General features: G+C 44.9%; 1 protein-coding gene across 1 annotated transcript in view; it reads left to right on the forward strand.

The window, feature by feature from the left end:
* PAPPA (pappalysin 1) overlaps window positions 1-26,133 on the forward strand; it is a 326,123-nt gene that overhangs the window by 128,926 nt on the left and 171,064 nt on the right. The window contains exons 5-6 of the mRNA XM_066580837.1: window positions 5,889-6,081; window positions 22,702-22,823. Coding sequence (XP_066436934.1) covers window positions 5,889-6,081; window positions 22,702-22,823 — 315 coding nt within the window. The remainder of the gene's footprint in view (window positions 1-5,888; window positions 6,082-22,701; window positions 22,824-26,133) is intronic.

A 26,133-nucleotide genomic window follows, 5' to 3' on the forward strand; every position in this document is an offset into this window, starting at 1 on the left:
GAGTCCCCTTCTGGCCAGACTTCTCCAAACAGTAGAGCAGTTTCCACCAGTTCTGAGCTGATGGCACTACTTGACATCTTCCAATTTCAAAGCAAAGTAAGCATGATGTGTCTTTTCTTGGCCAACCACTGTATGTACGGTCCTCAACGTTGCCCCTTTCTTTGCGCTTCTTTAAAAGAGCTGGAACAGCACATCAAACCACAGGCTACTTTGAAATGTTGCCTGGGAGAGACCTTGCTAATGCAGTATAACTACCTTCTGACTTGTTTCTTTGCTCTCAATCTTGCCATGATGTATGACCTAGGACATGAAACTGTCTTCCACAGCTTCACCTTTGTAGCAGAGTTTGCTGTTGCTTACCCAGTTTTAAGCCTTCTATACAGCTATTTAGGTGCTATTCTCACTTCTACAAATCTGTAGAATGCACACACTACTTGATGTCTATGCCCACTTTTTTGGCATTTTTCAAAACTGGAGAGTGCCAAGAAAAGTTACAAATTTTTGGAGCTCTTTAAGCTTAAAAATAGCATAAACTAATTAAAAAATGTAGGCAGGGTTGCCAACTGTCCAAAAGTTCTTGGTTAGTCAGTAAAAACAGGGCACTTTTTTACAGTGTACATGGAAAAAAAAATAGATGTGCCTGTGATATTTTTGTAATGTCACTGTGGTGCCAAATATAATCCATCTTCTTGCTGACCATCTTCACTGTGTTCCATGGGATATGTAACCTTTCAACAATCAGATCCCTTTGATGTGTTGCAATCTTTGTACAGCTTTTGCTGAAAAATGCAGCTAAGAAAATCTCAGGAAAATTCTAATAGGGCAGTCGAACTTTATATGGGACAACTCAGAATCACTGTGAGGCCCAATGTCCACAAGCAGATTGGATTTGCGGAATCCGTGCGGGACACCCACGTGAAAGATCCGCAATTCAAGCCGCCTATAGGGAAGCATGGGTGTCCGCACCTGAATTAAAGCATGCCGATTTATCTTGGGTCCGGAAAACAAATTGCAGCATGCTCCATATTAATGTGGATTCTGTGCCGATGGTTTCCATTGAAGTCAATGGAAGCTGCCCAATCTGCAGCCCTTCCACAGCTGACAATATGGATGGGCTGCTGATCCCAACAGGAAAGCATGGCACTTCTGCACACATCCGCAGTATAAAAAAAAGAAGACCCAGACAGGTACCTGTGGTCGCCAGCCGCAGCAGGGTCGGATTCCGCTACGGGCTCCCACATGTGGAACCCGACCCGCCCGTGGACATGAGGCCTAAATAATGGCAGCAGAGATTGTACAGATAACGGATCACATTGAGGCCTTAGTCAGACGGGCGTTTTTAGCCGCGATTTGCGCATGCGAATGCGTCCGGCGATTTTTTAAAACCATTGCTTTGCAATGGTATCGGACACATGAGCGCTTTTTATGCGCTCGTCCGATAAATTATAGAACAAAAAATCGCAGATCGCACCTATCTGCGATCTGCGATTCCTGTTCTCTTCTGTATATGCGCTCAATGGGGCCGGCGGCAGCAGCGCCAACCCCATTGAGAACATATAGAAGACAAATCATTCTTCTCTGCCACAGCTGTAACAGCTGTGGCAGAGAAGAACGATGTTTGCCCATTGAATTCAATGGAGCGGCAATACAGCCGCTCCATTGAAAGCAATGGGTTGCCGGCATGCGCGGGGTGAATTGTCGGGAAGGGGTTAAATATATAAGCCCTTCCCTGCAATTCATCCTAAAATGTGTTAAAATAAAAAAAAAATGTATACTCACCTTTCCGCTGCAGCCGGAGTCCAGCCGCGGCCGCTGTCAGTTCTCCTGAACTGCTTCTTGGCACTATTCAGCCGGCGGGGCTTTAAAATCCCCGCCTGCTGAATGATCTGCCTCTGATTGGTCACAGCCCTGACCAATCAGAGGCTGAAAACACTCACACACCCATTCATGAATTCATGAATGGGTGAGTGACTGCTGCCTCTCAGCGCTGAGCCAATCAGGGCCAGGTCTGACTCACATCCATTCATGAATTCATGAATGGGTGTGAGTGAGGCATGTCTCTGATTGGCTCAGCGCTGAGCCAATCAGGGGGCAGGTCTGACTCACACCCCCTTCACACCCACTGCAGGACGGCCGCGCGGAGCTCCGGCTGCCGGCAGAAGGTGAGTATACAATTTTTTTTTATTTTTACACATTTTAGGATGAATTGCAGGTAAGGGCTTATATATTTAAGCCCTTACCGACAATTCATCCCGGGCTCGCCCGCAGCGCATTGCTTTCAATGGAGACCGCTGTATTGCCGTCTCCATTGAATGCAATGCGCTGGACAGCTCCGGCCCGTTTCTAATGAAACGCGGCTAGGAGCAGATTTTCGGGCGATTTGCGGGCGACTTGCGCGCACCGGTCACGCGATTTGCGGATGCGCATCCGTCATGCGATCCGCAAATCGTGGGAAAATACGCCCGTCTGACTAAGGCCTGAAGGTGGAAATAAATCTGAAATGATTCATCTTTCGCGAATTTTTTAACATGACAAAAAACTGGCATTTTAGGGGTGTGTAGACTTCTTATATCCACTGCAACTATGACATCAGTCAAGCTTGTTGGAAGATCAGTGCAAGTTTGTGAACATCTAGAGTTAATGGAGCTTTTCAAAGAACTCATCGTGAATGCATATAAGGACAAACACATTTTGATACATCTTATAATACACTCCGGAGAAACATAGATTGGTAAGAAATAATTTCACAGCAAGATAATGACCCCAAACACACTGCTGTGAAGATTAAGATTAAGAAGCTGCGGCTGTTCTTCAAACAATGGACTGAACACTCCAGGCATTTTAATGTTTTGGATTACTTGAATTGTGAGAAACAGAAAATACACAAAGCTTCCAAGACTTAACTTTCGAGATGTAATGTTCCAGAGGTGAGCATCTAAGAGCCCACAAAAAAGTCTGGGCTGACAGGACAGACTAACTTTAGAAAGGACTGGTAGTTCAGTGTGTTGTATTCTAATTATAAGGCCTCTTAGCCTGATTGGCTGAGATGCACCATGTTGTCATAGCTGTACCCTCATCAGCGTTCCTCTCAGCTAATTAGACCAGAACTCTTCGTACCTATGACGTAGCACACACAGGTGAAGAGAATAACATTATTTATCTTATGACAATGGCACCTGTCAATGGATGGGATATATTAGGCAGCAAGTCAACAGTCCGCTCTTGAAGGTCTTGTGTTGGAAGCAAAAAAATTCAACACACAAAGATCTGAGCAGTTTTGTTGACGACTAGGCTATCAAAACATCTCCAAAACAGCAGCTGGGGTGTTTCAGATATACATATAGTGGATAGAACATATAAAAGTGGTCCAAAGAGGAACAACCAGTGAAACAGCGACAGGGTCAATGCTCACTAATGCGTGTGGAGAACCAAGGCTAGTCCATCTACTCCAACCGCACAGGAGAACATCTGTAGAAAAAATTGTCGAAAAAGTTAATGCTGGCAATAATAAAAGGGTGACAGAACACACTTGTAGCTTGCTGCATATGGGCCTGCCTAGCTGAAAATCAGTCAAAGTGCCCATACTAATCCCTGTGCACTGCTAAAATCACCTACAATGAGCATCAGAACTCATAAATCATAGAGCAATGGAAGAAGATGGCCTGATACGGTGAATCAAGCTTCTTTTCTCATCATGTACACTGCTGGGTGCTTGTGTATTGCTCAACTGGGGAAGAAATGGCATTAAGATGTACTATGGGAAGAAGGGAAGCTGGTGGAGGCAGTGTGGTGCTCTGGTCTGCTAGGGAAATCCTGGCTTTTCACATTTGTGGGGCTGTTACATTGGCTTGTTCAACTTATCTAAACATTGTGCAGACCAAGTACACCCCTTCATGACAGAGATATTCGCTAATGACAGTGACCTCTTTCAACAGGACACTGTGCCCCACCACACTGCAAAAATCGTTATGTAATAGTTTGAGGAACATGACAAAGACTTGATCTTCAAATTCCCCAGATCTCAATTTATTTGAGCATCTATGGGATGTTCTGACAAGACAAGTCACATCTATGGAGGCCACACCTCCCAACTTACAGGACTTAAAAGATCTGCTGCTAATATCTTGGTACCTGATACCACTGGACACCCTCAGAAGTCTTGTAAAGTACATTCCTTGACGGGGCCATGGCTGTTTTGCTGGCATTATAGAGACACAATATTTTACATCTAGCGCTACAATGTTCTGAAATATAAACATTTTCTTATGTTACTTTTAAGAGCATATTTTCCCTTCAAACGACTTGCCCAGTCCCATAACATTTTCCAAGCACCTTACAATGCTATAAAATAACTAAAGAAGTAATGCTAACCATGGCAATCCCCGCTGCTCCCATGCCAATGATTTCCAGGTCCCTTGTAGAGCTATGTTCACCCAGCTCCAGCAATGACATGTGAACATGACTCGCAACCATTGCAGCCAGTCACTGGCCACAGTAGTGACCCAAATGGTGTCAACTAGAGATGAGCAAGCACCCAAATGCTCGGGTCCGCATTATTCAAGTCGAGTTTTTTGGAAAATTCGAGAGCTCTACTCAGGTAACGAACTCAATTGGCTACAATGGGAGACTCGAGCATTTTTGTATGTGGGACGCCGGGTTCCGAGCTTTTTTTTTCTCTTGGTTCATCCTCTCTCTCTCTCTCTCTCTCTCTCTCTCTTCCCCAGCCTGCCAGCCAAAAAATTAGCCATTGTCGCGTGCTGCGTCGCGGCGGGGAGGGGCCAAAAGAGGCATGTCACAGCAGGGAGGAGTCAAAAACTGGGGCGGGGTCGAACACGGCTTGATGCTCGTTCGAGTAACGAGCACCATCGAGTACGCTAATACTCGAACGAGCTTCAAGCTCGGCAGAGTATGTTCGCTCAACTCTAGTGTCAACACATCACCATTGCATGCAATTAGCTGCAGTGGTCCGGTGTAGACTCACGACAATAACCCTTGAGTATGGTAAATAGCGGCTGGGTATTAGTAGGCTCAGTATTACTCCTTTTTTCATTTTATGGCATTGCAAGCTGTTTGTATAAAAAATTATGGAGCTGGACAACCCCTTTAAAAAAGTCCTATATGGCAACGCATTACTTATACACTGTTTCACCAGCGCAGGGAGCTTTATGTCTTCTTCTTGCTTTATGATGACTATTAAAGGTTTTTAAGTGCTGCTTTTCTTGGCAAATACTCATGGCATTTTACAGGACACTCACATAAAGCACATCAATTATTGAGGAAATCCTGGAATGTAGCCTTAAACCTAATGACAAAAATGTTTAACATCAATGACAGAACTCCTTGCGAGTAGAGTTGCTAAATGCATCCTCACTGCGCTTGTATATTTCCTTCACGCCTTCCCTATTAGCAGACAAAAGCCATTTTACCATGTGGACTGGGAATTTATAGCTAATGAAATTAACTTTTAATGCTATGTTCTTCTGAAGATTCTTAGTATTGTACAATAGCATTAACTAGAGATTCCCACGACAGTGCAAATCATGGGGCTAGGTTAACTTCACACATTTACGGGTCTAACTAAAGTTGGAAGCAACTGTTTGCCAGGTTGACCGAGAGATCAGAAATTTAAATGGCTCTTCTGAGAAAAGCTTAGTGAATTATCACAAACCTTGATGTGACCTCTAATTTCTCAGGTTGGTCTCTGCACTTCGAGAGGAGAGAGCACTTTCGTTTGACTTATCCTGCAAAAGTGATGACTGAACAAACTTATTCACAGATCATTAACTATAAAATATTTAAAAATCTGCAGGCTGTCTTTGCATTCAGGTGTTAAAGACAGACTATGCCATAACAATGCTTATATTCATTTTTTGGGGTTTTCGTTACAGATGATGACTGCACTGACTCCTTCACTCCCAATCAAGTCGCCAGAATGCACTGCTATCTAGACTTGGTCTATCAAGGTTGGCAGCCATCTTTCAAGCCTTCACCAGTAGCGATTGTTCCACAGATTGTGCAGCACACCTTTACCTCAGTCACCCTAGAGTGGTTTCCACCCATTGATGGATACATCTTCGAAAGGTGAACATTTATAGGAAGTTATGTATTGCAACAGAACTCCATGATTAAGGACTCCCATAGTACTAGGTGAATGATTTGGGGAGGGAGAAGCTTTTCTGTAATACTCATTTTATTGAACAAGGTAATTGAATTGCATCGTATATGAATATAAAGGTATGATAGACACCAGTTATGGTTTTGGGCAAGCAGGTCTCAAATCACTTATATGATACAATTGGAGCGATATACAGTAAAATGATACAATTAATATACATATGAACTATATACACGATTCCCAAAATATGCAATCTAAAGTTTTGATAGTATTATATTTGCAAGGTGGAAAAGTAGAAGAGATATCTAATAGGCACCAGTTATTTACTCTACAAAGTGGGTGGTAGACAAAAAGGAAAATTGATACCTTCCTCGCTATGCAAATGTATAGGGGTTCTGGTTTATATTTTGTGGGTTAGGACAGATGAGGGAGAAACATTGGTACAAGAATTGTGGGGGAAGAATTGGAATTTCTTGAAGAATGGAAACTTAACCAGAGATCCCAAATAGTTTTGAAGGGGGAATTCTGTCTGAGCTCCAAACCTGCTAGTTCTCATGTTCTGCATAATATGTGTATTGCTGATCCATAGTTGAAGGGAGGATGGATTTTGGGTTCTCGGTATAGGGAAATTAGTGTCTTTGCTGCTGTAATCACCTGAGTAATAAGATCATCTTGTTTAGATTGTAAAAAATGCAAGGCCACCCAAAGAAGAGTACCTAAAGATGAACGATATTTCTTATTTTGAGAAGGTCATACCTAATTCCCTTTCCAAAGTGAAAAGATAGCTGCGTTTATTGGGTATACTCTTAAGAAGAAGACAGACATACATTTTATAGATAAGGTCTTTGGAATAGAGGATAGTAGCAGGAATATTTCTAGTCAGGTGGGTCTTTAAGGTTAGAGAAACTAGTGGGAAATTGTTTGCATGTTTCTGTAAAAGTATATTTGTGAAGGAAGTTGGCCATGCATTGTGCGTAAGGAGGGATCTAACTTCCTGTCTTTAAGCACATCGACAAGACTGATTGTCTGCAAGTAACTCCAGACAGCGATCCATTGAAAGCAAGGGTTTCAGGAGGAAAAACCTTTAACCATGATGTATTAGTTATGATATAGGTAATTGTATGGCTGTAGGCTGGCGTAGTTCCATATCGGACCCAATATAGGGATAGGATATTGTATGCATGTGTTTTGTTGGATAGATGGTTTGTTTTCTGAATAGATAGTATTTCCCAGATCATATCTTCTTCTTTCTTTCATCAGAAGACTTGGCTGAAACATGTCACCATTGTCCACACTTACATTGCTCAATAACAGTAGGGTATGTAGAGGTTAGAGGCCTTTTAGGTAAAAATTAAAATGACACCCCTTTTACTGTTGGTTAGTACTAGCATACCCAAAACCAACTGGGAGAGGAGGACTTGATATTTGCTTGATACCTCTCCTTTCCATGAGCTTTGGATTAAGGACTGTCTCTATGATGTCTCTGCAGTATGATCACCTCCCAGGAGTGGCAGCCAGTGTTGCCAACTGGTGTTAAAATTCTTGCTATTGGAGGACTGTGGAAAAGTGCAGAAAAAGGGGGAAAAGTCTCTAGAGGTTTCTCATCAGAAAGAGATTGATGTGGTTCCATGTGGCCAAATCGACCTAGGAAGGTCTCTCTGCCAAAGAAACTAAGGCTAATCCACTGCTGGCAATCCTATGCCATAAAACATAGGACTAGAGACTGAGCCTCAAGAATGCAATATTTTTGTGAATGACTGTCTTGTTGAGGTCTCATTGGACTTGTGTAGCCTTGTGACACTGGTTCATGCAAGTTTAATAGCTAGATATTATATACCAGCAAAACAAATGACTGTACTTGGTGTGTCCATGGTGATACCAAGGTTTATCCAGTAGAATTAGTAAAATAGGGGCTGTATATGGTACTGTTAATTATGAGGTTGATGTTGTAAAACAATAATGCATAGTATAATGGTGGAATGTTATTTTTCCTTGTTTTGAATGTTGTTGGGAACAGGAAAATCCCCTAAAAGGAATATGGTGCCTCCTAGAGAAATGATGCCTTCCCCTGTAAATGCTATAAATGCAGGTCTTTGCAGGTCTTAACTGGAGATGTTCCTAGTGCTGGTCTTACTAAAGATCCAGTGGATCCCAAAGCATCAATTGCAAAGCATGAAGGAGTCTCAATGCATGGTCTAGAATTGGTCTGTGACAGAGAAATTCTTGCCAAAAATGCAAGGAACTTATAAAATTGGTTCAGAAAGTGATAAAATGCATCAACCAGGTAATGCAAGACCAGAATGTATTACTGGATGGTTAATGGGTATCAGTTTTCTGCTCTGGAGAAGGGGCGGATATTTAAGCTTGCAGTAGGAGAGGTACTGGAGGGAATGAACATCTCACCAGGGAAAACTGGATGGCATAGAAAGTCCAGAAAAGTTGGGTTTCCCAGTGTACTTAGTTCCCTAAGGCTTTGCTAAGAGTTTATTTCTGGATAAGGTTTTTTATGGAATGGCAGGTAGACTGAAAGTGGTAACCTGCCATTCAGATGAAGCCACTGAGTTCTTTACTTGGGCATGAAAAGGCCTGCAGTTGGGTCAGAGTTAGAGAGAGTCTGGAAAGCCACACAGACCTGGTGTGGGAGATCTGATCTTTTGAATGCTGGACTTCATGGGACTTGTGTATAAGTGAGGAAACCTAGTGATGTTTAATCAATGCCCAGACAAGCAGATGGCATATTTTTTTATTGCACATGTGTTGGAAGCAAGGGCGCAATCATTTAAACCATTAAAACTTGTCTGCACTGAAAGAGTAGTGGCCCCAATAATAAATGTCCCCCTTAGTCATCTTAATAGTCATACTGACCTCATTAGTAGCCACATTAGTAATAGTGCCCCAGTTGGTGCCCCAGTAATAATAGTGACCCCCGCTAGTAGCCTCAGTAGAAATAATGACCCCCAAAGTGGCCCCAGTTTTAAGAGTGTGCCCCAGTTTTAAGAGTGTACCCCATAGTGGCCCCGGTAGTTCTAGTGAACCCCGTTAGTATCCTCAGTAGAAAAAGGAACCCCCAGCTGTGCAACAACCTGACAAACATTTAACTCACTTGCTCTATAGTTTCGCTCTGGCAGCATCCACTGCCCTGACCCCTGCCCATCAGTTGCACTTCGTACAGGCTAGCATCTGCGTGCAGAAAGGCAGAGCTCGGAGGAGAGGTCAGGGGTCACACTCTATTTACAGCAGCAGCGACCCCTACCACTGCAGGAACGGAACTACAGACCTAGTAAGTTAAATGCTGGTCTGGTTGCTGTCCGGCCAACTCACAAGTGGCAATTGTTTTTTACCGTCCATTAATATGGCCGCTAAAAATATATATAATCTAAGCAGCAACCCGCCGCCCCTCTGAGGTCCTGAAGACTACCGCCGGAGACAGCAGTCTGAGCTTGCCTCATGGTAGGGGTATTCCTAGTTGAAAGAAGTGTAAGTAAAACTGCTGCAACTGTTTGCATGGACTAAGTAAAGCAAGTTTGCTTATCTCCCAGTGCAAGATCCCAACAGTATATTTATGGATTTATAATTTACTTGTATTATGATTTCTACTGCTAATTTGTGAAAAAATTATAATAGAAGTATTCAAAGTCATCGGTTGGCATTTGCCTCCTCAAAGAAATGGCAATCTTGTATTTATGGATTGCTAGATACCGGTAGGTCTTTTTGCATCACCTGAGAACTGAAAGTTGTCTCTACGAATTGCAGGTTTGACATTTGTGAACCTTTATTAATGTTTTTCCATGTCTGGTTTTTAATTGAGATTTTATGTTGGAGGCAAAAGATTACGTTGATGCACAGGAGGTCAATATGAATTAGCATGCAATAATTTGTCGCCTGTTCCTGTTATCTTGTAGTTGGAGACTCAAGTGTAAGTTGTGGGCAAGTTATGGCAAACAGTTTTCTACTAACAGACAATGTTATAAATTAAGTTAGCAAAAGGCGAAGCTGTAGAAGTGGCCACTTTAAAGAAGATGAAGAAAGGATCATAATCTAAGGAGAAGCATGGTATATTAACACATGAGCTAGAAACCTTAGCAGGATCCTTAGTGTTTTTTGGCTCAGCTAGGATGGCCTGCCAGTGTGTACCATATTTGATCGCTGTCCGTCGAGTGGGTGTCACTTCAACTGTGTGGTTAGCGCTTCACTTGATTCCTACTGTTGCTTGCGTAGTCAATGTAATTAAAAAAAAAAAAAAAGCTGTTGACATTTAACACCCAAAGTATGTTTTTTGTATTTATTTCAGTCCTTCCTAGTCTGTAGCTTGAGTAATTTTGCTCGGGGGTGAGATAATTCCCAAATCCAAAAGTCATTTTGTTAAGTGATTCTTTGACCTTCTAGTATTTGTCAAGCATTTTATATGTGTCAGGAGATGATTCATGCTGCCCAAACCACGGGTAACATGAAATATCAACATCTGTGTTTTACTCTTAAACTGCGTAATGAGGCAGCCTGTCGGTATTTCATGCTTTTTGGGCTGCATGAGTCTTCTGACAGGTTCCCTTTAACAAGATCAGTATTATATCCGTATATTACTATATATTGACAAAATAAAGCCACTTTGCAACACCCCTTCCTTGTTCATCTTACTTTCACTATTTAACAAGCATACTATATTGTCACTGCATATTATCCTACACATGTATAATATATAATATACAATATTGTGCATTTATTAATTATAAATACTACCCTATTATTAACAGTGCTTGCATAAAGATAAGAAGGGTTATACAGCTTACCACATCAAAGGCACGAGTCCACATTCCCAAGAAACTTTTCCATACTGGTAGGGTAAGCTCCACATCAGTTGTGGGTGTATAGACTTCGAGAAAAAAATGAAAAGAAAAATTCCTCCAGCACTCGAATGAAAAAAATAATTAAAAATAGAATTTTATTTAAATCATGTTTAAAAAAAAACACGTAAACATCTTGGGAAGCTTACATGTTTCAAGCCAAGTAAATGGTTCTTAATCAGAGCACTGTGATCCTAGCACAGGAGTTCCAATATTACAGGCATCCATTATGTGAAATCCGCCCACCGATCAAGGTGCATGTTGGGAAACTATGATGAGCAATATAATGAAGAACCAAATAAAACAATAAAATAAAGCAATAAATACTACTGACAAGACAGACTGATGGTCAATAGATATATAGCAAATCAGACTTATAATTGAGACTCCGGGGAAATCTAGTTTACAGAGTCATAATCCAGAAAGCCTCCCTGTTGAATTCAGCATGTTTCCAATCTCTTCCCCACCTGGTCTTTTAACTCTTTCTATAGCTATCCCTTCTAGGGAATCTAGTTTACGATTGTGTGCATATACGGCAGGAAATGTTTGGAGACACCCGTCAAGTTTTGTTTGTGGGATTAAAAATACTAGATCTGTGTTCAACGTTTTGGAGGTTACATGAGGTGCAGTTAATGATGTACAGAATATTTGTAGGGCTGAAATACATTACAGAACGTTCAGGATGTGGTTGGGAACTGTTGTTTTCTTCTTATTCTAATATACCTAATAGCATCCTATTCGTTCTTTAATGAATTGCATATGTTGTGTACATCAGTAAAGGGGTTCTCCGGCTTCTACTTATTTTGCTGCAGGAAGCAAACAGCTCTGTTCGTTGCACAGTGGCACAGGCTGGTATTGCAGTTTGAGTTCTATTCACTTCAATAGGACTCAGTCTGCAGTACCAGCCCAGGTCACTGCACAATGTACGGATCTGTCTGCTTTCTGGGGCAAAACAGGTAGTAATGGGACAACGCCTTTAATTACATCACACTGATACGTTGGTTGCACTTCAAGTGCACTAAGAAAAAGGATTGCAGAATAAATATCTACATGCCTGATTAAATAAAAGACTTTCTGGATTATGACATTATAAGGCTGGTTTCACATCTGTATCGGAACCTTCGGCCGGAGTATCTGTCACAGATCTGGCTCGGGATACTGGAAAAAGTGCTACATATAGAGATTTTTCCTCTGTCCAAAAGCCGGGCAGCTGGGTGGAAAGCAGACAGATCTCATAGTCAATTTGGTGCATCTGGTGCTGTTTGGTTCCATTCATAGATGGAGCCGTTCGGATGTGGGGGAATCCCCTTTCCTGCTCCCTAAATAGAGCTGGAAAGCAGAACCCCAAGTATAGATGTAAAGTCACCCTTATCGAGATTTCCCAAAGATCCAATTTATAATTCTGATTTGATGTATATCTATTAGCGATCAGTCTGTCTTGTCAGTAGAATTTGTTTCCTTTTATTGTTTTAGTTTGTTATTAGAGATGAGCGAGCACCAAAATGCTCGGGTGCTCGTTACTCGGGACGAAATTTTCGCGATGCTCAAGGGTTCGTTTCGAGTAACGAACCCCATTGAAGTCAATGGGCGACCCGAGCATTTTTGTATATCTCCGATGCTCGCTAAGGTTTCCATTTGTGAAAATCTGGGCAATTCAAGAAAGTGATGGGAACGACACAGAAACGGATAGGGCAGGCGAGGGGCTACATGTTGGGCTGCATCTCAAGTTCCCAGGTCCCACTATTAAGCCACAATAGCGGTAAGAGTGGGCCCCCTCCCAACAATTTTTACTTCTGAAAAGCCCTCATTAGCAATGCATACCTTAGCTAAGCACCACACTACCTCCAACAAAGCACAATCACTGACTGCAACACACTCCGCTGCCACTTCTCCTGGGTTACATGCTGCCCCCCCCCCCCCCGCAAGACCCAGTGTCCACAGCGCACACCAAAGTGTCCCTGCGCAGCCTTCAGCTGCCCTCATGCCACACCACCCTCATGTCTATTTATAAGTGCGTCTGCCATGAAGAGGAACCACAGGCACACACTGCAGAGGGTTGGCACGGCTAGGCAGCGACCCTCTTTAAAAGGGGCGGGGCAATAGCCCACAATGCTGTACAGAAGCAATGAGAAATATAATCCTGTGCCACCGCCATCAGGAGCTGCACACGTGGGCATAGCAATGGGGAACCTATGTGCCACACACTATTCACACTAGTCAAGGTGTCTGTATGCCCCAGTCAGACGGCGTTTTTTTATAAATAGTCACAGGCAGGTACAACTCCGCAATGGGAATTCCGTGTGCACCCACAGCATGGGTGGCTCCCTGGAACCCACCGGCTGTACATAAATGTATCCCATTGCAGTGCCCTGGACAGCAGAGCTAACGTCAGATTAAATGCAGGTGGGCTTCGGCCCACACTGCATGCCCCAACCTGACCAGGGTTTTTAATTCATAGACACAGGCAGGTACAACTCCCTATTGTGAAGTCCCTGTGGACCGACAGCATGGGTGGGTGCCAGGAAGCCACCGGCGGTACATAAATATATCCCATTGCATTGCCCATCACAGCTGAGGTAATGTCATGTTTAATGCAGGTGGGCTTCGGCCCACACTGCATGCCCCAGTCAGACTGGGGTTCTTTAGAAGTGGACACATGCAGTTACAACTCCGTGTGGACCGACAGCATGGGTGGCTCCCTGGAACCCACCGGCAGTACATAAATATATCCCATTGCATTGCCCATCACAGCTGAGGTAATGTCATGTTTAATGCAGGTGGGCTTCGGCCCACACTGCATGCCCCAGTCAGACTGGGGTTCTTTAGAAGTGGACACATGCAGTTACAACTCCGTGTGGACCGACAGCATGGGTGGCTCCCTGGAACCCACCGGCAGTACATAAATATATCCCATTGCATTGCCCATCACAGCTGAGGTAATGTCATGTTTAATGCAGGTGGGCTTCGGCCCACACTGCATGCCCCAGTCAGACTGGGGTTCTTTAGAAGTGGACACATGCAGTTACAACTCCCTGTGGACCGACAGCATGGGTGGCTCCCTGGAACCCACCGACGGTACATAAATATATCCCATTGCAGTGCCCAGCACAGCTGAGGTAATTTCATATTTAATGCAGGTGGGCTTTGGCCCACACTGCATGCCCCAGTCAGACTGGGGTTCTTTAGAAGTGGACACATGCAGTTACAACTCCGTGTGGACCGACAGCATGGGTGGGTGCCAGGAAGCCACCGGCGGTACATAAATATATCCCATTGCAGTGCCCAGCACAGCTGATGTAACGTCAGCTTTAATGCAGGTGGGCAAAAAATTAAATGGATTACACTGTAGGCGAGGGCCCCAAAAAATTGGTGTACCAACAGTACTAATGTACGTCAGAAACATTGCCCATGCCCAACCAAGAGGGCAGGTGAAACCCATTAATCGCTTTGGTTAATGTGGCTTAATTTGTAACTAGGCCTGGAGGCAGCCCAGTTAAAATAAAAATTGGTTCAGGTGCAAGTTTCAATGCTTTAATGAGCATTGAAACGTATAAAAATTGTTTACAAAAATTATATGACTGAGCCTTGTGGGCCTAAGAAAAATTGCCCGTTCGGCGTGATTACGTCAGGTTTCAGGAGGAGGAGCAGGAGGAGGAGGATGAATATTATACACAGATTGATGAAGCTAAAAGGTCCACGTTTTTGATGGTGATAGAGAACAATGCTTCCATCCGCGGGTGCAGCCTACGTATTGTTTAGGTATCGCTGCTGTCCGCTGGTGGAGAAGAGAAGTGTGGGGAAATCCAGGCTTTGTTCATCTTGATGAGTGTAAGCCTGTCGGCACTGTCGGTTGACAGGCGGGTACGCTTATCTGTGATGATTCCCCCAGCCGCACTAAACACCCTCTCTGACAAGACGCTAGCCGCAGGACAAGCAAGCACCTCCAGGGCATACAGCGCGAGTTCAGGCCACGTGTCCAGCTTCGACACCCAGTAGTTGTAGGGGGCAGAGCCGTCACGGAGGATGGTTGTGCGATCGGCTACGTACTCCCTCACCATCCTTTTACAGTGCTCCCGCCGACTCAGCCTTGACTGGGGAGCGGTGACACAGTCTTGCTGGGGAGCCAGAAAGCTGTCAAAGGCCTTAGAGAGTGTTCCCCTGCCCTTTCCTGTACATGCTGCCTGATCTCCGCGCCTCCCCTGCTACCTGGCCCTCGGAACTGCGCCTTCGGCCACTAGCGCTGTGGGATGGGAATTTTACCATCAGTTTGTCCACCAGGGTCCTGTGGTATAGCATCACTCTCGAACCCCTTTCCTCTTCGGGTATGAGAGTGGAAAGGTTCTCCTTATACCGTGGGTCGAGCAGTGTGTACACCCAGTAATCCGTAGTGGCCAGAATGCGTGTAACGCGAGGGTCACGAGAAAGGCATCCTAACATGAAGTCAGCCATGTGTGCCAGGGTACCTGTACGCAACACATGGCTGTCCTCACTAGGAAGATCACTTTCAGGATCCTCCTCCTCAGGCCATACACGCTGAAAGGATGACAGGCAAGAAGCATGGGTACCCTCAGCAGTGGGCCAAGCTGTCTCTTCCCCCTCCTCCTCATCCTCCTCATGCTCCTCCTCCTCCTCCTCCTCCTCAATGCGCTAAGATATAGACAGGAGGGTGCTCTGACTATCCAGCGACATACTGTCTTCCCCCACCTCTGTTTCCGAGCGCAAAGCGTCTGCCTTTATGCTTTGCAGGGAACTTCTCAAGAGGCATAGCAGAGGAATGGTGACGCTAATGATTGCAGCATCGCCGCTCACCATCTGGGTAGACTCCTCAAAGTTTCCAAGGACCTGGCAGATGTCTGCCAACCAGGCCCACTCTTCTGTAAAGAATTGAGGAGGCTGACTCCCACTGCGCCGCCCATGTTAGAGTTGGTATTCCACTATAGCTCTACGCTGCTCATAGAGCCTGGCCAACATGTGGAGCGTAGAGTTCCACCGTCTGGGCACGTCGCACAGCAGTCGGTGCACTGGCAGATAAAACCGATGTTGCAGGGTGCGCAGGGTGGCAGCGTCGGTGTGGGACTTGCGGAAATGTGCGCAGAGCCGGCGCACCTTTCCGAGCAGGTCTGACAAGCGTGGGTAGCTTTTCAGAAAGCGCTGAACCAAATTAAAGACGTGGGCCAGGCATGGCATGTGCGTGAGGCCGCCGAGCTGCAGAGCCGCCACCAGGTTACGGCCGTTGTCACACACGACCATGCCCGATTGGAGGCTCAGCGGTGCAAGCCAGCGGTCGGTCTGCTCTGTTAGACCCTGCAGCAGTTCGTGGGCCGTGTGCCTCTTCTCTCCTAAGCTGAGTAGTTTCAGCACGGCCTGCTGACGCTTGCCCACCGCTGTGCTGCCACGCCGCACGACACCGACTGCTGGCGACGTGCTGCTGCTGACACATCTTGATTGCGAGACAGAGGTTGCGTAGGAGGAGGAGGGTGGTTTAGTGGAGGAAGCATACACCGCCGCAGATACCACCACCGAGCTGGGGCCCGCAATTCTGGGGGTGGGTAGGACATGAGCGGTCCCAGGCTCTGACTCTGTCCCAGCCTCCACTAAATTCACCCAATGTGCCGTCAGGGAGATATAGTGGCCCTGCCCGCCTGTGCTTGTCCACGTGTCCATTGTTAAGTGGACCTTGGCAGTAACCGCGTTGGTGAGGGCGCGTACAATGTTGCGGGAGACGTGGTCATGCAGGGCTGGGACGGCACATTGGGAAAAGTAGTGGCGACTGGGAACTGAGTAGCGCGGGGCCGCCGCCATCATACCTTTGAAAGCCTCCGTTTCCACAACCCTATACGGCAGCATCTCCAGGCTGATAAATTTGGCTATGTGCACGTTTAACGCTTGAGCGTGCGGGTGCGTGGCGGCGTACTTGCGCTTGCGCTCCAACACTTGCGCTAGCAACGGCTGGACGGTGCGCTGAGAGACATTGGTGGATGGGGCCGAGGTCAGCGGAGTTGAGGGTGTGGGTGCAGGCCAGGAGACGGTAGTGCCTGTGTCCTGAGAGGGGGGTTGGATCTCAGTGGCAGGTTGGGGCACAGGGGGAGAGGCAGCGGTGCAAACCGGAGGCGGTGAACGGCCTTCGTCCCACCTTGTGGGGTGCTTGGCCATCATATGTCTGCGCATGCTGGTGGTGGTGAGGCTGGTGGTGGTGGCTCCCCGGCTGATCTTGGCGCGACAAAGGTTGCACACCACTGTTCGTCGGTCGTCTGCACTCTCAGTGAAAAACTGCCAGACCTTTGAGCATCTCGGCCTCTGCAGGGTGGCATGGTGCGAGGGGGCGCTTTGGGAAACAGTTGGTGGATTATTCGGTCTGGCCCTGCCTCTACCCCTGGCCACCGCACTGCCTCTTCCAACCAGCCCTGCTGCTGCACTTGCCTCCCCCTCTGAAGACCTGTCCTCAGTAGGCGTAGCAAACCAGGTGGGGTCAGTCACCTCATCGTCCTGCTGCTCTTCCTCCGAATCCTCTGTGCGCTCCTCCCTCGGACTTACTCCAATTACTACTACCTGAGTGATAGACAACTGTGTCTCATCGTCATCGTCCTCCTCACCCACTGAAAGCTCTTGAGACAGTTGCCGGAAGTCCCCAGCCTCATCCCCCGGACGCCGGGAACTTTCCAAAGGTTGGGCATCGGTCACAACAAACTCCTCCAGTGGGAGAGGATTCGGAACCATTGCTGCCCATTCTGGGCAGGGGCCCGAGAACAGTTCCTGGGAGTCTGCCTGCTCCTCAGAATGTGTCATTGTAATGGAGTGAGGAGGCTGGGAGGAAGGAGGAGCAGCAGCCAGAGGATTCAGAGTTGCAGCAGTGGACGGCGCAGAATTCTGGGTGGTCGATAGATTGCTGGATGCACTTTCTGCCATCCACGACAGGACCTGCTCACACTGCTCATTTTCTAATAAAGGTCTACCGCGTGGACCCATTAATTGTGAGATGAATGTGGGGACGCCAGAAACGTGCCTCTCTCCTAATCCCGCAGCAGTCGGCTGCGATACACCTGGATCAGGAGCTCGGCCTGTGCGCACACCCTGACTTGGGCCTCCGCGTCCTCGCCCGCGTCCACGTCCTCTAGGCCTCACACCCTGACTTGGGCCTCCGCGTCCTCGCCCGCGTCCACGTCCTCTAGGCCTAGACCTACCCCTCAGCATGCTGTATTACCAGTAGTGCAGAAACAGAACGCTGTAATTAAATGTGCCGCTTATTGGCCTGAGGTTGGAGGCTGACTTCACTTACGGAACGCACAGCAGAGGCAGGAAAGAATTTTGCGCAAGCCTGCTGTAACATTTAGCTGGCTGCGTATGAATTAGGACAACTACCCCCAGCAGAGACGCAGTACAGTCAGGATGGTCACAGGCAGCCCAAATAGATTTTTTTTCCCAAATTTTTTTGGAAAAGCCCACTGCCTATATAGACTGGATATGTCTTTCACTGTCCCTGCCTCACCACCACTACTGGCCCTGGACTATGTAAAATTACTGCAGGACGCAATGCTCTGGACGCAATGCTCTGCACGGCCGATATACAAAAAAAAAAAAAAAAGTGCAACACTGCAAAAAGCAGCCTCAACAGTACTGCACACGGTCAGATGTGGCCCTAAGAAGGACCGTTGGGGTTCTTGAAGCCTAAAATCACTCCTAACGCTCTCCCTATAGCAGTTCCAGGATCAGCAGCACTTTCCCTGATCTATGTCAGAATGCATCTGTGGCGAGCCGTGGGAGGGGCCGGTTTATATACTCGGGTGACACCTGATCTCGCCAGCCACTCACGGCAGGGGGGTGGTATAGGGCTTGAACGTCGCAGGGGGAAGTTGTAATGCCTTCCTTGTCTTTCTATTGGCCAGAAAAGCGCGCTAACGTCTCAGAGATGAAAGTGAAAGTAACTCGAACATCGCGTGGTGCTCGCCTCTAGTAACGAGCATTTCGAACACGCTAATACTCGAACGAGTATCAAGCTCGGACGAGTACGTTCGCTCATCTCTATTTGTTATTCATTAGTTTTATTATGCTCATTATTGTTTCCTGACTTGTGCCTTTATCTGTAGGTAGATTTCACATGCTGGGCATCTATAAAGTTTGAAGTTCTGTGCTAGGAGGACTGTGCTTTGATTAACCACTTGGCCTATGTGACTAAGGATTATTTAGAAAAAAATCTAAAAATTCTGCAAAAATTTGGAAGAGTTATCATTTTCAAAATTTGACATTTCCTGCTTATGATACAGATAATCATACCACACAAAATAGTAAATAAATCACATTTACCATATGGCCACGTTATGTCTAAATCATTTTTTAACTTTCGCTATCAGATGAGCTGCCTGACCTCCAAGTTGGATGGGGGGTGGGGGCACAGCAGTGCTTTTCACTGTGATGGCTGTGACTGGCTGTCAAAAATCTGAAGGGCTGTCACAGTGCAAAGGGATCAGCCCTATTCTCATTTGCACAAGGAAAGACTAGAAGCAATGGGATGAAACTGAAAGAGAGGAGACGCAGATTAGATATTAGAAAAAGCTTTCTGACAGTGAGGGTGATCAATGAGTGGAACAGGTTACCACAGGAGGTGGTGAGTTCCTCAAACAGAGGCTGGACAGACACCTGTCTGGGATGATTTCGTGAATCCTGCACTGAGCAGGGGGTTGGACCCGATGACCCTGGAGGTCTCTTCCAACTCTACCATTCTATAATTCTATGAACTCCTCCATTGATTTTGCCATCACCACTTTCTCAGGCAGAGAGTTCCATAATCTCACTGTTCTTACAGTAAAGAACCCCAGTCTGTGTTGGTGATCAAACCTTCTTACCTCTAGATGTAGAGGATGCCCTCTTGTTATCGTCACATTGAAGGACTCACGGTGGTGGGTTCTCCTTCACTGAAAGTGTTCAAACAAAGGCTGGACAAGTGTCTGGGATGATTTAGTGAATCCTGCACTGAGCAGAGGGTTGGACCCGATGACCCTGGAGGTCCCTTTCAACTCTACCATTCTATGTTTACTGTATGTATCTGTGCAGTAAGTTTGTAGATGCTTACATTTAATTAGTAGCAGTGTCACAGAATTAGTCCTGCATATTTATGAGCTGCAGCCTAGCCACACTTACCCCGCCCTCCAGCCAATGATTGGCAGATCTCTCTGTATGCACAGTAATAGGCAGACAGCACTCAATCAGTAGCTGGGGGATGAGATGGATGTAGCTAGCTTGCAGCTCATGAATCTCCAGGACTACTTTAGGTAGTCCTCTATGCATGTCCTGTTACTGATAAGTTTATCCAAAACTACTGCACATATCCACACTGCAGGCACATCACTGTAATCAGTGTGCCTGTCACTACCTCCTGTTGTCCTCAGAGAGGGGTGCAAAAAGATGGTGACAGAGTCTCTTTAACTGTGCAGCACTTGCCTGTATCTATGCTCCCCTGATAACCAGCAAGATGCTGATATTACATGACGTTACATAGCAGGGTCCTTGGCAGTGTATCAACGGCCCAAAACTTAATATTCTGTTCTTGTGAGTTATGAGCATTTTTTAGGCTTAAAATCTTAAGGACGCCATGCTGTGGATGTCTTGAATGTTCTCCTGCCCAGCTTCTTCCAAGGCATGGACATTTAATGTTGAAGAGATTTGCCAAGTACATGCTTCTGTTACGTCATATCATATCCTGCCAAGGAACGTTTACCTAGACACTGATGATATAAGCTTGTAAAGTTCCTTAGATCTCTGGATAATTCTAGAAGCTGGACGTGGCACACAACTTTTCTTTCTTTGTCCAAATGTCAGATTGTCATACTTCTCCAGGGCCCACAGCACAGTATTAATATAATGTATATTACAGGATCCGTCTTAGCAACAAAAATTGTAGCATAAGCCAAAACAAAAAAGATAAAAAGTTAGAGTCCTCAGTTGTTGATACCTTTTAAGGACTAACTAAAAAACGATAACAAATAGTAAGTTTTTTAAAAGATTTCTTAGGTCTCTTCATCAGGCGTGGCTTAACCCCTTAAGGACCAGGCTGTTTTGTACCTTAAGGGCCAGACACTTTTTAGGGATTTTACCCATGTGGTGGTTTAACTGCCCTATTATCTTTCCTTCAGCTACCAAAATTATTTTTGCTGCTGACTTTTTTTTCCCCCCATGACATACAGGTCTCTTTCTTTAATATCTTTTTCACAGCTTTTTTTCCTGTTTTTTTAGTTTTATCGGGGGTTAAAAGCTAAAAATATATATTTTATTCTGTAATTTTTTAAACTTATTTTTGTAACTATTTTTCACCATCTATATCCCCCATGATATCATATAAGAGCTTTGGGGGTTAAAAGCTAAAAATATATATTTTATTCTGTAATTTTTTAAACTTATTTTTGTAACTATTTTTCACCATCTATATCCCCCATGATATCATATAAGAGCTTTGGGGGTCATTCATGTAGTCTTTTTTTTTTTTTTCTTAATTCACTCTTTTCCACTATAGCTGGGACATCCATAGGAGCGCTAGTTACAGGGAAAAACATTCCCTGTAGTGACAATAGTCACTAACAGAGCTGATAGAGTCTGCTAGGACTCTGCAGCTCTGCTCTAAGAGGGGCACCCGGTGGTCATGTGATTGCTGGGTCGCATATTGGAAGTAATACTTCTAGTTTCACTTTAGTACATAGCGCTCATTGAGTGCTGTGTACCCAGGAAAGGAAAAGGCAGAAGCAGTTAAAAACGACTTCTTCCTTCTCCTTTGGGTACTTAGCTGTGTCTGCAGGAGCAGAGGCTTTAATCCTGCAGCGATTAAATCCCAGGACCAAGTGCTGAAAATTTACCACCTTTGGTCTTTAAGAGGTTAATAGAAAATATTAAAAAATCACATATATATATATATATATATATATATATATATATATATATATATATACACACACACACACACAAACAAAAGAATAGTGAGGTTAATCGGACAGTGATGTGAAGCTGAACAATATCTGTGACTCCAGATATTGTGTTAAAACATGCCTGACGAAGAGACCTAATTAGTCCTGAATAATTGATAGTTGTCGTCATCTGTTCAGTTAACCATTAAAAGTATTAACAACTCAGGACACTTTTTTATATTTTCTGTTCACTGGCTTACGCAGTATGAATGCTGTGAACAAGTAAAATACAGTGCGGTGGAAACAATGGGATTGGATCAATAGGTTGCATCATTGCAGATATCTCCATGTTGACCTAGCCTAAATGCTAGAGCGGAATCATGGACATAAGTTACCTGTCTTGTGCCTCCTTAGTTCAAAAATTAGGATGAAGCTGCTATTTAATATATTAACCCATACTATTTTGAGTTAAAGAAATAGAGGGGAGCAACAGTATGATATTCCGAATCCTCATATTGGCCCTCCTGGCACCCTCAGCAGAATACAGGAGCTGATTACATCAGTGCATTGTGTAAGAGCAGTTCACAACGGTTCCAATCCTTATTTACTATAGCAGTTTACGCATGCTATATCTGCCAGCCAGCTACTGGTTGTAGAGTGCAATAACTTGGTGCCACCTACTGGGAGATAGTGATACATAAGTGCATACGCCTACATGTTTATCATCTACATCATTGTAACCCACTTGATATTTATGTTATTATGGGTCATTAGTAAGACTGTGGTATCTAATCTGCCAATAACTTTTTGTGTTATGTAATTTGTGTGATGGTTATTTGTTTTCTTACTTTGTTAGAGATTTGGGATCAGCGTGTGACTTGTGTGTGGAGAACAGGATCTTGGTTCAGTATGGTTCAAATGCATCTTCTCCAGTGCCCTGTAACCCATCTGGTCATTGGAGCCCAAGAGAAGCTGAAGGTGAGATTAATATACTGGAATTCAGGATTAAGTGTTACCAGTGGTGATCGACAGCATCAAATGGAACTTCTTATGGGAAGTCATGTTATGTTTGGCTTCCCAGAAGGGTTTATCACATGGGTAAAAATACTTGATTTTGATCCAAGTGCGAGTAGAAGACTAAATGATGGCCTGACTGAATGTCTAGAGGTACTAGGCAGGGTTGCTCTTTGTCCTCTCTCCTTTTTTGATTTGAAAGGACTCCTGAGTGGAGGTTGGGCCCACTGGCAGGATCGAAGCTGGGGGACTGGCAATTCACTGTGAATGGAGGCGGGTTGGCCGGAATGATCTCCAGCCTGCTGCACTCCATTCAAAAACAGGAGTAATAGTCAAACAGTAGTCTGTGGGATGGTTGTCCAGCACTTCTGCGTCCAACAGTGCTTTACACATTAGCAATTAGGCCTTTGGCTATTTTGATGAGAGAGGAGAAGAGAATAAGGGCGTTCCAATGTAGGACATAACTGTATATGGCTAAAGTTTCCTTATATGCAGATGTTGTCCTACTCTATATTATTCCAAAAAAATCTCTTATGGTAGTCCTTGATTTAATCAATTCTTTCAGAACAGCATCTCAAAAAAATTAATTGGTCCAAATCAGTGCTGACGCTACTTCAAGATGACCTGAATTTAGAGAGGTCAGATTTGCAAGTAAAGTAGCTTGGTAAAACCTTTTACTACTTCAGGATGAAAATATCTAGGAAATATCAGACTTTTATCCCCTCTATGCTCAGATAAGTGAAAACAAAATAAAGCTTAAGGCCCATTTACACAAGACGAGTGTCGGGCAAACGATGCCCGACACTCGTCCCTGTGTCTCCGCGCTCCCGTGCTCCTGCAGAGGAGCTAGCAGAGCTGGCTGGGTCATGGAGCGGCCAGCAGGGGGGTGGGGTAGTGCAGGAGATTTCTCTCCTCTTGCTCCCCCGCCCCCCTCCATTGGGATAACACAGCGGCCGTTCACTACTGAACGGTGGCTGTTTAAACTGCACGATGAGCGATTCATCCAAAAGAAAGATGCCCTAAATTAGTTAAGTACTGGAATGAGGTTCTTGCAAAGATTAATCAGATTAATAATCTCGATGTTGGTCCTTATTTCAGACTCTATATTGTAGACAACCTTCTAAGTCAAGGGGTTGTTGAGTATATTAAAAAGGCAAGAATATCAATTGCTCAGCTGTGGTTGTCCAATAATGTACTTTCAATCACATTCTGAGAAAAAATTGTTACTAGACTAATAGTCCTAGAAGATTGTCTATACAAAGAGCTGGGGGAACTTAAAAGAGTTGTCCAACTTCAAATATTATCTCAACAGGCTCTAAAAATAACAAACCAAGTAGTACTCGCCTCTCCCGGCTCCTGGCTGCTCCTTGTCTCCCCCTCTGACATTATGTTTTTGAGCACTGTTCTCTGTGATGGGCTGCTGCAGCCTGTGATGTCCTGTACACAGGCTGCTGCAACATGTTAACATTATATAAGAGGTGAGACCCATAGCAGCAGTGCTAGACACAGCAGGGAACGGGAAGAGGTGAGTATAAAGGTACTTTTACACGGGGTGATTATCATCCCAATTATCTCTAGAAAGAGCGAATTCACGTGATGATAATCATCCTGTGTACATGTGGCCACCAACACGACACTGAACTAGTGACTAGGAGAGATGAGCGAACGTACTCGGTAAGGCCGATTTCGCAATCGAGCACCGCGATTTTCGAGTACTTCACTACTCGGGTGAAAAGTACTCGGGGGCGCTGTGGGTGAGCGGGGGGTTGCAGAGGGGAGTGGGGGGGGGGGGGGGAGAGGGAGAGAGAGAGAGCTTTCGTCTGTTGATCCTGCGGAAACATATTGTATAAATGTATAGTTAACTTAAGAAATTAATTGTATTTTTTCCCACTTGTGGGTTGGGAGGGAAGGGTGGGAACCATTATTACGGGTATTGTTCATCTTTTATGTCTGTATATTGTTGAAATGTATAATAAAGTATAAAAGTAATAAGTATTACCAGTGGTACTCTGCTTTATCATACGATCATTAAAATAACACCAAGAATGGAATAGGAAACACAAAACGCTAAGGATCTGTAGACTATTGCAGCCCACAATGTATTGTATCATGACTCTGCAGTATAGAGTTATCTCACATATTAACATACATCCAATAACCAGGAAAAGGTAACAGGCTGAAACCTTGTAGATGGGTGAAAATGACTTCTTGTATGAGTGGTTGTTTTGGAGCATTAGGGTAATATCATACATCATGGAGCAAATCCGCAGATACTGGTAAAAGATCTTTTGCCCGATATACGGCAGCGGCTCCCATAAACTTCTATGGGAGCTGGGAAAAAAGGGAGGGGGAAGCACTTTAGCAGCGTCCAATGCTGCTAAAAGCTTACAGGTGCCTCTATATAGACATTGGAAGGCATCCTAAGGATTTTTGCAGAATCAGGGTTTTCCGGGTTGCAGAGTATTTTTTCGCTAAAAATGTCGCTCACGGTCGTGTGAATGGGTGAAAAAACACTCGCTGTGATCGCGGAAAAACGGCCATTCATGTAGTTTTATGGCGTGGTCGAAAGAACGCTAAAACGCATATGCTCAAGTGAAAGAGCCCTAAGTGATTGGGGTTTGTACATTGCTGTGGCATTTCGGCTTACATTCCACAGTTGAAATTTTGCAGCAGTTCTGCTGTATGGTAACTCACACTTCCTTCGCAATGCATTGTCTTTCCGATTGGTGGGCTTTGACTGCTGGGATTCCCACTGATCATGAGAACAGAGGTCCCGTGTCTTCCCATATGAATAGAACAGCCGCCAAGCATATGTACTTCCACTCATTGATCTCTATGGGAGAGAAGATAGCCAATCACTCTAGTTGACTTTTCTTCTGTAGTCTCATAATGATAAATGGAGCGACAGCACACATGCTTGAGTCACTCTATTAATATGGGGGCACAGGATCCCCCATGATTCTCTAAAGATCAAGGCAAAAAAAAAATGGGACTATATAGTAACACAGATTGTAAATTTAAAATAGGCATAAATCCATCTAGGTAAGCCTAATTTATTACATGTTGATCCTGAGGAAGGTAAAACCCAATGAAGCAGAAGATCGGTTCTGGGATTAACAACCCATTTTCACTAATTAGTAGAGATGAGCGAACGTGTTCTTCCGAGCTTGATATTCGTGCGAATATTAGGGTGTTCGGGATGTTCGTTATTCGTAACGAACACCATGCGGTGTTCTGGTTACTTTCACTTCCTTCCCTGAGACGTTAGCGCGCT

This window comes from Eleutherodactylus coqui, chromosome 10, assembly GCF_035609145.1.
Source record: "Eleutherodactylus coqui strain aEleCoq1 chromosome 10, aEleCoq1.hap1, whole genome shotgun sequence".
In the NCBI taxonomy this organism is placed as follows: Eukaryota; Metazoa; Chordata; class Amphibia; order Anura; family Eleutherodactylidae; genus Eleutherodactylus; species Eleutherodactylus coqui.